Genomic DNA, 14,174 nt, shown 5'->3' on the forward strand with positions numbered 1-14,174 from the left:
ACAATAAACTTAGATTCGAAATCACTCTGATTAGTTAAATTTGATTTTTAAGTCCACCCGTTATATATGTGTATATGCATCGGTGTCCGTCGATGTGCTGCTGCCTGCAAAACAGTAGAAAAACGGCGATAGCATACCAATGCGTAAGAGGTAACACGGATGGACACGCAGACAGAATTCAATGTATTAGTTCCGACAGTTTTTCGAAAATATCTCGACAACTAAGGCTGAACGGCGATTATATGTATAGGAAAAAGTTGTTCAAAATGCTGAGTTTTACAACATATTTAAATTTCAGCAAAATCGGTGAGGAGGAACCTAATCTCAATAATTACCCTTGGTTTTTCCGGTTGGATTTGCCCGCGTTGAATTTCCTACAATAGTAATATGTATTACAATACGCTAGTTCGTTTGAATCTCGCTCGCTTGAATCGCGGACTCGATGGTAATCAATCCAGTTCCAATAAATTCCCGTCGCGGCGCTATATGTACATCAAACCTTACGTCACGCGAATGCGCAACACCACCCACCTTATACAAAAAGGTGTTTTCATAAAACAGCTTTTGAGTAAAAGTCGATATTCTTTATTATTATCCTGAGGTAGGTCGGTGTCTGTTAACAATATTTACCACGTACAATATTCTCATACTTATCACGCGCCCATGATTTCGAAATTATTTAGTACTCGCAGGGAAAATAGTTAATGTGTTCCGGTATCGGCGCGTATTGAACTATACGGTTAATAAAAGTCAGTGTGGTGATTTGCAGTAATCTATACATTAACAACTACATGCGGAGATACATAATATTAGAGGTAAGTGTGATATACATTATATACGGAGAACATAATAGAGCGTAGTTCTGAATTCGCAGAATATTACATTGAGTATTACAGGTTACTTAATTTACTTAATTTTCTTCGGAAGGAGAATTCGGTCTTATATGCGTCAGTTTCAATTTATTTGTCTGTACTATCTTAAATCTATTTTTCGTTAGCTCTAATTCTGCTGTTAAATCGCTAAATAATCGGTTTATTTTATAGGAGTCTAGCAAAGTACAATCGAATTTGGAGGTTTTGGGCTCCTTAAGCAAGTATACAATATCGTTTAAATTAAATTTACATGGCCTTAAGGTTTGATCATAATAATTTTTGCTTTTCTATTTTGCCTTTTCTAGATTCTGTGCAGCAGTCGTCTGAGTGGTGGTGATTCTTACAAAGAGTTCATCGAGATGTGTGATCGTTCTAGACGCTAGACTCATAGAGAATTTTGAGGGAATATTGACCTTTTAGTGGGATTGCATCTGAACTATTTAGTGAGGTTATCCTGTAAGGTAAGTAAGAACTGTTTTCCTTTATTAATTATGGGTAAGGGTCAAACTATGTCCATTTGTACCTTTTCAAACGCGCGTTTAGGGGTGTCTGTAATTTGCATTGGTTGCTTAATTTGCATGTATAATTCTTATTCTTTTGACAGGTGGGACACGAACGAACAAAATCTACAATTTCCTTTGCCATACCTGGCCAATAGAACCGTTCTTGGATAGGTTTGCAAAGTTTTAAAGGGGCCTTGATGACCTCCAACTACCATTTCGTGATGTTCTTTAGTAATCTGTGGCTGTTCCGACCCTGACGGAATTATAGTCTCTCTACTGCGTATGGTAATGTTGTGTTGCGGGTCATTAACGATTTTCCTAAGCAAGTTTAATATACTATACAGAACGGAGGAATTTAATTTGTTTGGGTCTATCGAATTTTCTACCGAGGTCACACCACTGGATTTCCTGTGCAGTCCTGATCATCCCCCACTCGTCCACTTCGGAATCAACAATTAGTGGTTTGTCTGCGCAGACAACTCCTGGGGCTCTACGAACGAACAGAGAGGAAGACGACGATCGATGGATACCGCAAATTCCACGTGGTAAGATATATTATATAAATATTTATCAGAGCTTAGTCAAATTTCTTTCCCGTGTTCCTTGTTATGCTCAAAACTAGCTGACTTTCTCTTCCTCCTTTTGCATAAATTACTTCAATATTAGTCAATGGGTCTGATTTTAATTCTTTCTGTTTTATTAGGTTCAATTGGAAGCCGATGTCGATCAAGAATTTAACCGCGGTGGGAGTACTGTGTGATGACGAGATGCTCGATGATTTCGCGACGCGGTTCAAACCAGTTTCATAACAGATGCCGTGGACTCGGCGCAGGAAATCAGAGGTTCCCTCGTATCGCGTTCGTTGACGGGGCCCCCTTGGAGTTTAAAGGGTTGGACTGGGAGATTCGCTCTAGATTTCGCCCTAGGTTCGGAGCCCATGAAATCGGTTATTAATCTCGCGCCGACAGTCCGCGATCAAATGTCCTGTTTCCCCGCAACGGAAGCAAGTTTGCTCATTTACTTCCGTCCGAAGTATTCTGGGCCGATCCCGGGGGATGTTCGCGGGTTTCGGGGTTCGCGTAAAACCGACTAGACTTTCAATTCTGGAGGCTGACTTTATGACCGTTTTTAAGAAATTGCAAACCGCGTTCTCCGTGAGTTCTGCCTTGATCTCGACGAATTGCTCCGGATCATAATTTTCGCGCGCCGTCTGGACCCCACGATCTAAAATTCCACGTACCCGGTAGCCGAATTCTTCGATCGTTTCGTGATCGTGACGCTGTACGCCCCGCAATTCGTTTTGCAAGCAGTTTAGGTCAAATCTCCAGGGATACGCGGATTTTATTAGATTTATTAACGCTTCTACAGTCCGGGGGGAATCGTCGCCTACGATATAGCGGAAGATAAGGTATTGTATTCGGCTCTGAATCAACGCGAGTAGATATATTTTGTCCTCGGCCCTAACCAACGAGTCTGCCAGTCTACACTGGGCGATGAACTGATCGAATGCTGGCGACCAAATCGTATGGCATGCGCGACGGAGTTCTCGGAGCTTCCGGCGACGGGATCGAGACGGGAGATCGAACCGGGGTGACGATCGGGTCAATGGGAAGAGTTTGGGAGGAGCACGATATAGGGGGTGACGCGAACGTGCTGTTAATTATGTTTAAGGAACCGTCTGTCGCGTTGGACCCGTGAATTATTGACTGTACGGGAACTAAACTTGTTTCATTAATTCGCGGTACTGCGGTTTCGGAAGTAGGGTGGTCTACGTGGGGAGATTTTAGTAATTCTTCTGTAAATATTCCACTATTACCACTCAGACGCTGCTTACGGCTCCTTTTAGCCCTCACGTATTTCTTTAAAAACGGTGGCATTTTATCGACTAATTAAATCTAATTAATGCGAATATATCAGACTAGTACAAACAAATCTAGCTACTAGTCTGCGCAGCGATTATTATTATTGTAGTACTACACTTACAGTGCGCTAGCGATTACGACGGAAACGCTTTAAAATGTTACTAATTGGTTCTCCTGCGACAGGGGTTTTCTGCTCGTCGTCGATCTGCTAAGTTGGCGGTCTGCGTCTCGGAAGAAGATGTTGGAAATCGGCGATGGTCCGTGATGTCCTCCAGGTGTTCCAGTCGTCGGCGATGTTCGTCTCTCTGCTTTACAGGAACCTCGTTCGGTGGCGTTCGTCTCTCCGTGCTGAGTAAGGCGGAAGCTCAACCGCGATGTGAACAGGGTGCATGTGATAACGGTGGTGGCTTGCACGGCCACCGAAATCACCCGTCTCCGGTATTTACCCGTGCCCTTAGGGAAACCGTGCGAAAACCCAAGGGGGAGCGGATGCACTGATTCTAATGTTTACTTTGTATTGCAGAAGTTCAATAAAACAGTTCGCCAAAATTCAGTCTATTGAAGCGCGCACTCGCGAGCCGGCAAAGTTTGTCCTAGGTCCGATCGTAACTCTAATTTACGTTGCGTCCCGTTGACGGTGGTTTCGGGAAATAAGGAGGTGAGTTGATGCCCGTGGAGCGCTGAACAGCTCTGCTCGGCGAGACGCGCAAAAAATCAAACTATTCGATACGTTTAGAATACTTCAACAAACTTTATTCGTTACTTTTCTTTAGATATTTCTAGATTGAGATTGGAAAGCGTTCTCTAGTGCAGGACGATAGCTCGTATAGACTGAGAGAGCCGGGTAAGCGGGGCCCTGTCTTATATACCCAGGTCCCGATCGTCCTTTGGTTCTTCCCTTTTGCCGGTTACAAAAGTTGGCGCGTGCCATGGAACATTCTCGATCCTTCGAGCGAGACCCCGCGCACGCGCAGCCGATCGATTCTTGCACATACATACAACCTACCTCTAACGGTCTAGACTACATTGTATACACAAAGTAACTGTAACGGTCTACAAATGCTCGGTTTTTCGACTGGATTTGCTCGCGTTGAATTTCCTACAATAGTACTATGTTTATTACAATACGCTGGGCCGTTTGAATTTCGCTCCTAATTAGAATGCAGTTACATGACTGCACTCGACGGTGAGTAATCGGGTTTCAATTAATTCCCGCTGCGGCGCTACGTACATCAAACCCACGTTCACGCGAATGCATAACAATACAATTGCATTGTTTATTACAATACGTTGATCCGTTTGAATTTCGCTCCTAATTAGAATGCAGGGTAATTATTTACTTTAGCGATTCCTCACCGATTTCGATGACCTTGAAATATGTTGCCAAGGTCACTGTTATGAAGATTTTTTCTTTATACATGTTACCGCCGCTCGCCCTTAGTTTCCGAGATTTTTCGTCGAAAAGATCGCTGCTACTACAATGAATTGTGTCTATACGTACGTGACCGTAGCAGCGTGTGTGTAAGCGTTGAATCGCCGATTGTTTATTGTTTCTATAGATACATCGAGGCGACCGGCAATGGATGCGTATAACGGGTGTGCTTAAAAACTCGATTCGAGTAGCCGGCTGGTATAAAAAAATCTAACCCAAACCTAACTATTCTATCTAGTAACTAATATAATGAATTAGGTCTGAGTTAGTTTATGTTATACCACGGCCACGCATTCATTTTCTATTTCAATTTTCTTTATTAATATTATCCGATATTAGCTTGACACAGTATACATTATTTGTATACTGGTATTTGAATATTGGTTTGTACCAAGTTAATATGGTGTAAATATTATGATTGAACATCGAACGTTGTTGGCGTGAAACAAGAGGGAATATTCCACGATATGGGACCCGGAAAGAGCATTATGTCGGTTACATAGCTGAGTTTTTGTTTCGACGACAATATAATTTCAATACAAGAATACCTGCATTTTTTGATATAATGGCAGACATTTTTCCAATCTCTGTTAATAATAACGATAATAATAATAATAGTAAAGAATAAAGTACAATATTTTATCTCCAACGCAACCAGAGGCTAATTCAGACATAAAATTATTTTTGCAAATATCTCGAAAACAAAGAGCAACCGGCGGTAACATGTATAAAGAAAAAGTATTCATAACAGTAATCTTGACAACATATTTCAAGGTCATCGAAATCGGCGAGGAATCACTAAAGTAAATAATTACCGAATGCAGTTACATGACTCTGCACTCGACAGTGAGTAATCGGGTTTCAATTAATTCCCGCTGCGGCGCTACGTACATCAAACCCACGTTCACGCGAATGCATAACAATACAATTGCATTGTTTATTACAATACGTTGGTCCGTTTGAATTTCGCTCTTAATTAGAATGCAGGGTAATTATTTACTTTAGCGATTCCTCACCGATTTCGATGACCTTGGAATATGTTGTCAAGGTCACTGTTATGAAAATTTTTCTTTATACATGTTACCGCCGCTCGGCCTTAGTTTCCGAGATTTTTCGTCGAAAAGATCGCTGCTACTACAATGAATTGTGTCTATACGTACGTGACCGTAGCAGCGTGTGTGTAAGCGTTGAATCGCCGATTGTTTATTGTTTCTATACATCGATGTAGATACATCGAGGCGACCGGCAATGGATGCGTATAACGGGTGTGCTTAAAAACTCGATTCGAGTAGCCTAACGGCGGCCGGTATAAAAAAATCTAACCCAAACCTAACTATTCTACCTAATAACTAATATAATGAATTCGGTCTGGGTTAGTTTATGTTATACCACGGCCACGCATTCATTTTCTATTTCAATTTTCTTTATTAATATTATCCGATATTAGCTTGACACAGTATATATTATTTGTATACTGGTATTTGAATATTGGTTTGTACCAAGTTAATATGGTGTAAATATTATGATTGAACATCGAACGTTGTTGGCGTGAAACAAAAGGGAATATTCCACGATATGGGACCCGGAAAGAGCATTATGTCGGTTACATAGCTGAGTTTTTGTTTCGACGACAATATGATTTCAATACAAGAATACCTGCATTTTTTGATATAATGGCAGACATTTTTCCAATTTCTGTTAATAATAACGATAATAATAATAATAGTAAAGAATAAAGTACAATATTTTATCTCCAACGCAACCAGAGGCTAATTCAGACATAAAATTATTTTTGCAAATATCTCGAAAACAAAGAGCAACCGGCGGTAACATGTATAAAGAAAAAGTATTCATAACAGTAATCTTGACAACATATTTCAAGGTCATCGAAATCGGCGAGGAATCACTAAAGTAAATAATTACCGAATGCAGTTACATAACTCTGCACTCGACGGTGAGTAATCGGGTTTCACTTAATTCCCGCTGCGGCGCTACGTACATCAAACCCACGTTCACGCGAATGCGTAACACGTAACAATACCATCTTTTGAGGCATGCACATTTACAAATTGCCTCAGTATAATACTAAAATCTAATATTAGTACTTTACGAATGTATAAACGAATTTAATGTTCTTATTAGAGTAGTACTATATCATTTTAATTTATATTACGCAATTTTAATGTGAACCAATCACATTTTTTCAGGCTAATTTTCCAAGTTGCAGAAACTGTTTTTATTCGAATATTGGCAACAATGTACACATCGTTCATACTTCATATCGTACTTATCTAGATTTAAATTTTAAATATCGAGTTGTGACAACGGTTTATACTTTGTTGCATGTTTCAAGAGAGGAAAAATAATATTAACCTTGTATTAAGTGATAAGTTTAACCTCTAGAAAATGAAGTCTGTGTAAGTTTTAATGCTAGTAATACAGAAAAAGATGTACTGAATTTAGTTAACATTGATACACTTTTGCATTGTAACATTTCACTCTGTATATATTCTTTTTGTTATACATTCTAATTTTTAAATATAACTGTACCGTTCATTTTTTACATTTAATATTTACATATATTAAAAACAAATATTTAATGTCAACATTTTAGGCGTATAAAACCAGCAGGTTCTGCTCGCAAACTAACAAGCCGTCCAAAGGGTAACAATATGATATCTAAAGATCCAGTTCAAGTTTATTGCCGTTTACGGCCAATGCAACATCCTACAGATGTATCATGCATGAAAGTTACATCGGATACATCTTTGATTATTACACCACCAGAATCATCAACGAATTTTCGTACTTCTAGTAACAAAGAAATTCAAACAACATTTAGTCGTGTATTTACTCCTGATGCAACACAAAAGGAAATTTTTAATGTAGTTGCCTATCCATTAGTTGAAAATGTCATTCGTGGTAGAAATGGCCTTTTGTTTACCTATGGAGTAACAGGAAGTGGTAAAACATATACAATGACCGGCGAACCTCAAGATGTTGGTATAATGCCTCGTTGTCTTGATGTTATTTTTAATAGTATTGCTAATTATCAAACAAAAAAATTTGTCTTTAAACCAGACAAATTAAATGGTTTTGATGTACAAGGTGATGCTGATGCAATGCTCGATAGACAAAACGAGCTTCACGCGGGACTTATGTCTCAAAGAAATGGAAAATCAGGCAGGATGTAAGTAAAAAGATATCTTATACTCTGTAGATAATCAAATAGAAAACATAATTAATATTTTTGTTCATATATAAATGTTTTTCTAGGCACAAAGCAGACAGTGATACTGACAGTAATCCGATGATGGTTCGCGAGATTGATGAATCAAAAGTAGTGATAATAGATCAAGACAGTGCCTATGCAATATTTGTTACTTATGTTGAAATATATAATAACAGTGTGTATGATTTATTGGAAGATGATGAAATTAGAGCTAAGTATGTTTGTGAATTTACTTCTAATTTTATGAATATGTTTGTTTACAAATAACATGATAATATTTTGAGGCAATTTACAGAACGTTACAGAGTAAAATAGTAAGAGAAGATGGCAATAAAAATATGTATGTACATGCTGTGACAGAAATTGAAGTAAAGAGTTCAGAAGAAGCGTTTGAAGTATTTCAACGTGGTCAACGTAGACGAAGAGTTGCTCACACTGCTCTTAATGCAGAATCAAGCAGATCGCATAGCGTTTTCACTATTCGTCTTGTGCAGGCATGATGCTTAATTTTGTAGTTCTTTATTTAATACATAATTATGGTCAAATTAATACTATCTTTTTATAGGCACCTTTAAATTGCGAAGGCGAACAAATTATACAAGACAAACGTGTAGTGTGTATTACTCAGTTGTCTTTAGTAGATTTAGCTGGTAGTGAAAGAACCAATCGAACCAAAAATACAGGTCAACGACTAAGAGAAGCAGGTTACAATCTTTTGGATTCAACTATTATAATTAGTTTATCATATATATATTGTTATTGATTTTATTTATTTTATTCATTTAGGTAATATTAATAATTCTTTGATGACACTTCGATCGTGTTTGGAAACTTTAAGAGAAAATCAAATGCAGGGTACAAATAAAATGGTACCTTACAGGGACTCAAAACTTACCCATTTGTTTAAAAATTATTTTGATGGAGAAGGACAAGTTAGGATGATTGTCTGTGTTAATCCAAGAACGCAAGATTTTGATGAAACAATTGTACGTAAGAATTTACATCGAATCATAAATGTAAAATATAAAACAAATTAGTCACTTTTTAATATAATATATTTACAGCAAGTTATGAAATTCGCGGAAATGACTCAGGAAGTTCAAGTAGCACGACCAGCAATTACAAAATTAGATCTTGGTTTTACACCTGGTAGAAGACAGGCAAATAAAGTGAGATAAATATTAAGCAAGTATGATTGAATCTAATTTGAAAATATATTTATAAAAAACAATTTTTTACAGCTGTTTAAGGAGGCGCGCAGTAAATTAGAAAAGGAAGGTCGTCCCGAAGCTGCCGATCTAAAGATTGATATAGGCTTAGTATATAGGTAAGTGTCTATTTCCCAAATCTTCTTCTCTGATTCTTTTTTTCTTCAATATTACTTAATGTATCAAGTACTCGACTAATTAGTGTATTAAATATTACTTAATTAATATATTTATTTTAGTTTGGGTGGTCCATTTCCCGAATTAGACCTTAATTCTCCATGCAATGATCAAATAATTACAAATTTGATGCATTTTTTGGAACAGCGCATCAACAAACGGAATATATTACGTGCCGATGTACAACAAAAACGTAAGAATGAAATTTATTTTGTACGTTTCAAGAATCATGTAACAATTTAATTACTGCATTTATAGAAAACGATTTTAGAAAGATGTTAAAGACAGTGGAACAAGAAAATATGAATTTCAAAATTGAAAATGCTTCTCTAAGAGCAACTAATTTACAACAAAAAAAGAAGGTATAAATTTCTTATTAATATAATATATACAAACGTTGACGAAATAATATACATTTATTTTAGGTTTCTGCATTAGAAGGTCATTTATGTAAAACTGAAGAACAAATTAATAGTTTGCTTCGCAAACTAAATCATGCAAATGATACAATACGTAGCTTGCAGCAAGAGGTAGATAACAAATATATGTTTTTGTTATTGTCTAAATGTTTAGATAAATTTAAATTTAAGTGTTTTACAGTTAAAAGATAGAGACATGGTTTTAAATCAACGCTTGATAGATAAACAGAGAGTGAAACAAAAGTATAATACTAAAATGCAACTGGAAACTGATAAAATGAACAAGGAATTAGAAATAAAGTTACGTCAACAACGTGAACAGTTACATGTAATAAAATTAAGTAAATCTATAAAATATTAGCATATTAATTAGAAGTATATATTTCTTACTATTAAGTTCTGCTATTTTCTTAGAATCAAATGAAAGAAAAAGAGGATAAATTAAGACTAGTAAAGCAAATTCTTGTCGATGACAATGGTATTAGCTTTACGCCTATTTCTGCGAAAGATCGAGTTATGGCTACACCTAATTCGGAAGTAATTACGAAAGCAACAGATGCTCGATCGCGGAGGGTTAGTTTTCGCTACTTGCATTTTGTTCATTTAAAAATATGTAGTTTAAGTCAAATTTCGTTTACAGGATAAAATGGCTGTTTCGAATCTAAGACATAGACGTTCACAAAGTGCTGACAGATGGGTTGATCACAGACCAGGAGCACTCGTTCCTTTAGGAACTGTTCTTCAACCATTAATGCGTAGGAGACGTAGCATTACGCGACTTACTGATCCGAAGGAGATTACGGATGGTGCATCTAGATACTGTCTTGTCGCGCAAGAACACGATACGGATGGTGAACTTGAAACAAAACTATATAAGGTAATTTGTTTGTGAACAAATTGAAAGCATTTGTCTAATAATATGATATTATAAAATACATCATTATCATGTTAGGGAGATATATTACCAACTAGTGGAGGAGGCGCACAAGTTGTATTTAATGATATGGAGTGTTTAAAGCAATTATCTCCAAAGGCAAGAAAACGCAGTGGCCCATTAGATATAAATAATATAAATGAAATTGGTACACCGTGTCATTCATCTACATTCGCGGAGGCTCATTCCAAGAGGCCACGTGTTGTAAATTAACGAACAAAACATAGTAATAATTTGTGATAAAATTATGTCAAGTTTTGTATATTAAAGTATCGATTTAATAATTTATTAAGTAATACACTTTATCAAAGAACAAGATAATATGTAAGAAGTTACGTAATACTTCAGTTTTTACATTTATTTTATATACACTTTACACCGTTTTAGTAGAAATGTAAATAATTATGTTTCTAAACAATTTAAAGCGAATTTTATAAATAGCATATTCAAATTGCATGATGTATCTATACAGTAATGTATTTGTATGAACAAAGCAAGTACTTAATCATAATTAAAAGGAAGAAAAACAAATTTGAAAACTTACTAGAACCCCGTATATTTTCATGTGTTACAAATACATTTATATTTATAAAAAGTTTTTGTTTAGTGTACTTAGATCTTTTTATAAATAAGTCTACACTTTCAATTATTTCTGTAGAATGTTGTTTTCCTTTCAACCTTAACGTTTGCTTTTGATATGACCGTGTAATGTCTGTGTCAGTATAATTGAAAAATTGTCTGTACAATATTTGTGACTATAGTAACAAAGTGCAAATGGACCTTTGGATCATGTCCAAATATTTTTAATGTATTTCTTCTATTTCATTAAACTACTTAGGAGATTATTGTCTAAAATATTGATATAATACTGTAATCAGAGATGCCAGAAAGGCACCGAAGGTGCTCTCTCACACTATGTCAGATCACGCGTACGTGAGCTCGTGGAGTTTCGGAAACCCGACAAAGGCAAAATGACGCATGCTCTCTTTCTCGATTCTCCGAAGTTGCCCGAAGTAATTTCGGACCGCCTCGTGAGAGTTGAGAAAGAAAGCCTCCCATTTGCCTTCTCGCTCTTAACAACTGAAATCCGACCTCCCGTCAACAGGTATCCACTGGCCTCTGCTGACCGCTGCTGACCACTCCTGGAATTTCTGACAACATATAACGATTACGACTGGCTACTGTTAGTTAGCCCCTCCCAGCCTCTGCTGGCCCCTGCTGACCACCGCTTATATTAACTGACAACGTATAACGATTACTACTGACTTCTGCCTGCCTCCGCTAGACTCTGCTAACCGCTACTGACCACTCCTGATACTTCTGTCAACGTATAACGATTACTACTTGTTACTGCTTGCCCCTGCTGGACTCTACTTGCCACTGCTAGCCTCTGCTGACCACAGCTGACCACCCCTGATGCTTCCGACAACGTATAACGATTACTACTTGTTACTGCTTGCCCCTGCTGGACTCTACTTGCCTCTGCATGCCTCTGCTGGCCTCCGTTGGCCTCTGCTGACCGCTGCTGACCACTGCTGACCACCGCTTATATTTTTGGCAACGTACAACGATTACTACTGGCTACTGCCAGCCTCTGCTGATCTCTGCCAGCATCTCCCGACCTAAGCTGGCCTCTGCCAACATCTCCCAACGTCAGCTGACCATCGCTGACCACTGCTGACCGTTGCTGACAACTTGTGACATGATGTAATATAATATAATATGTTTATACAGGGTGTTCGGCCACCCCTGGGAAAAATTTACATGAGCGATTCTAGAGGCCAAAATAAGACGAAAATCAAGAATACCAATTAGTTGATGGAGGCTTCGTTACAAAGTTATTAACGTTTAAAGTTCCGCCTGTAGAATGGCAACCTGCGTACAGCTGCGTTCGCGCGGAAGGTTGCGGCAGGCCAGTGCTAGTGGTTCTCATGCAGCATGAAAAATTCTACTTACCGACGCTATCGACAGCCTTAGATTTTTATCCATTTAGGGAAATGCGAACACCTTACGTTGAATAAGATTCAACCTGTCTTATGAAAATCCAGAAGGGCATATCAAAACTCGCCCGACGAGATTTTTACAGAGAAAGGGTGAATGTCACTTCCGATACCATAACGTTGTGCACAAAAATCACCCACACGCGATCATACACGCCCCACAATCGTCCACAATGTCCGTAAGTATCCACAAATAATCCTTTCAGGCACTAACCACTATGCAATTAAATAAACACGCACCGCAATTACGGTATTCGTGAGTGACTATGTGTACGTGCACCACGATTCTTCAGAATTACTTACGAATAGAATTGTTATTAATTTTTCAAATACACTTTAATTTAAAAATGTAAAAAGGAATTTAATAAGTATTCGCTGATTGTTTATATCACTGTATTTCTTACATGCTCGATAATACATAACTGAATGAAATATCTCTAAAATGTGTCGCGTGAACTGTCTTGACTGATTCATTTTTACGACTAACTAGCTGGCCAAACACGTGCCGATGTTGCCCTTTGTCTCCACTGAGCGTAGAGTGCATGTTTGTGTGTATGTGTGTGTGTGAGAGAGAGAGATAAGCGAGACGAGTGACGTAGAATCGGGGTCCTTTTCGGCATTTGTTTCTCAGAACCTCGTCGATCGATGGCACAGTCAGCTGCTAGTATTGTTACATTCTTCGACGTGAACGCAAATCGATGGGACAATTTCATTTATCCTACGATTCCTTTTTACATTTTTAAATTGTAGTGTATTTGAAAAATTAAGAACGTTTCTATTCGTAAGTAACTCGGAACAATCGTGATACACGTACACATAGTCACTCACGAATACCGTAATCGCGGTGCGTGTTTATTTAATTGCATAGTGGTTAGTGCCTGAAAGGATTATTTGTGGATACTTACGGACATTGTGGACGATTGTGGGGCGTGTATGATCGCGTGTGGGTGATTTTTGTGCACAACGTTATGGTATCGGAAGTGACATTCACCCTTTCTCTGTGAAAATCTCGTCGGGCGAGTTTTGATATGCCCTTCTGGATTTTCATAAGACAGGTTGAATCTTATTCAACGTAAGGTGTTCGCATTTCCCTAAATGGACAAAAATCTAAGGCTGTCGATAGCGTCGGTAAGTAGAATTTTTCATGCTGCATGAGAACCACTAGCACTGGCCTGCCGCAACCTTCCGCGCGAACGCAGCTGTACGCAGGTTGCCATTCTACAGGCGGAACTTTAAACGTTAATAACTTTGTAACGAAGCCTCCATCAACTAATTGGTATTCTTGATTTTCGTCTTATTTTGGCCTCTAGAATCGCTCATGTAAATTTTTCCCAGGGGTGGCCGAACACCCTGTATGTATTAAAGTGTTGTATAATGTAAATCTATGGCAATAAATAATATAATTTCAAAGAATTCTATGTATTCTCATCATTTTTTACCCCTCTTTCTCTCTCCAAATTTCCCGCCGCCAGGAATTTCTGCGAATTTCTGTAAATGACGTCATTTCTAAGAATTCCTGTAAATGACGTCATTTC

At 37.9% G+C, this 14,174-nt stretch overlaps 1 protein-coding gene across 3 annotated transcripts; it reads left to right on the forward strand.

Annotated features, from left to right (window-relative positions):
- The first annotated feature begins 467 nt into the window (after nt 1-467).
- On the forward strand, nt 468-11,170 carry LOC143344583 (kinesin-like protein KIF23). Of its 3 annotated transcripts, XM_076770756.1 has the most exons (22): nt 468-601; nt 684-815; nt 1,044-1,089; nt 1,178-1,333; nt 1,477-1,920; nt 2,079-3,895; nt 4,011-4,867; nt 5,962-7,086; nt 7,284-7,859; nt 7,946-8,116; nt 8,197-8,395; nt 8,467-8,605; nt 8,688-8,887; nt 8,966-9,070; nt 9,143-9,228; nt 9,349-9,479; nt 9,545-9,648; nt 9,712-9,816; nt 9,887-10,033; nt 10,120-10,278; nt 10,346-10,582; nt 10,658-11,170. In XM_076770756.1, the coding sequence occupies exons 8-22, from the start codon at nt 7,076-7,078 to the stop codon at nt 10,850-10,852; spliced, it is 2,565 nt and encodes an 854-aa protein (XP_076626871.1). In that variant the 5' UTR covers nt 468-601; nt 684-815; nt 1,044-1,089; nt 1,178-1,333; nt 1,477-1,920; nt 2,079-3,895; nt 4,011-4,867; nt 5,962-7,075; the 3' UTR covers nt 10,853-11,170. The 3 variants fall into 3 exon arrangements, with proteins under 3 accessions (XP_076626871.1, XP_076626872.1, XP_076626873.1); XM_076770757.1 differs by lacking the exon at nt 468-601 and having other exon boundaries at nt 612-815; nt 4,011-4,081; nt 6,877-7,086; XM_076770758.1 differs by lacking the exons at nt 468-601; nt 684-815; nt 1,044-1,089; ... (2 more) ...; nt 2,079-3,895; nt 5,962-7,086 and having other exon boundaries at nt 4,059-4,081.
- Nucleotides 11,171-14,174: the final 3,004 nt, after the last annotated feature.

Source organism: Colletes latitarsis, chromosome 8 (genome assembly GCF_051014445.1).
Source record: "Colletes latitarsis isolate SP2378_abdomen chromosome 8, iyColLati1, whole genome shotgun sequence".
Taxonomy (NCBI): domain Eukaryota; kingdom Metazoa; phylum Arthropoda; class Insecta; order Hymenoptera; family Colletidae; genus Colletes; species Colletes latitarsis.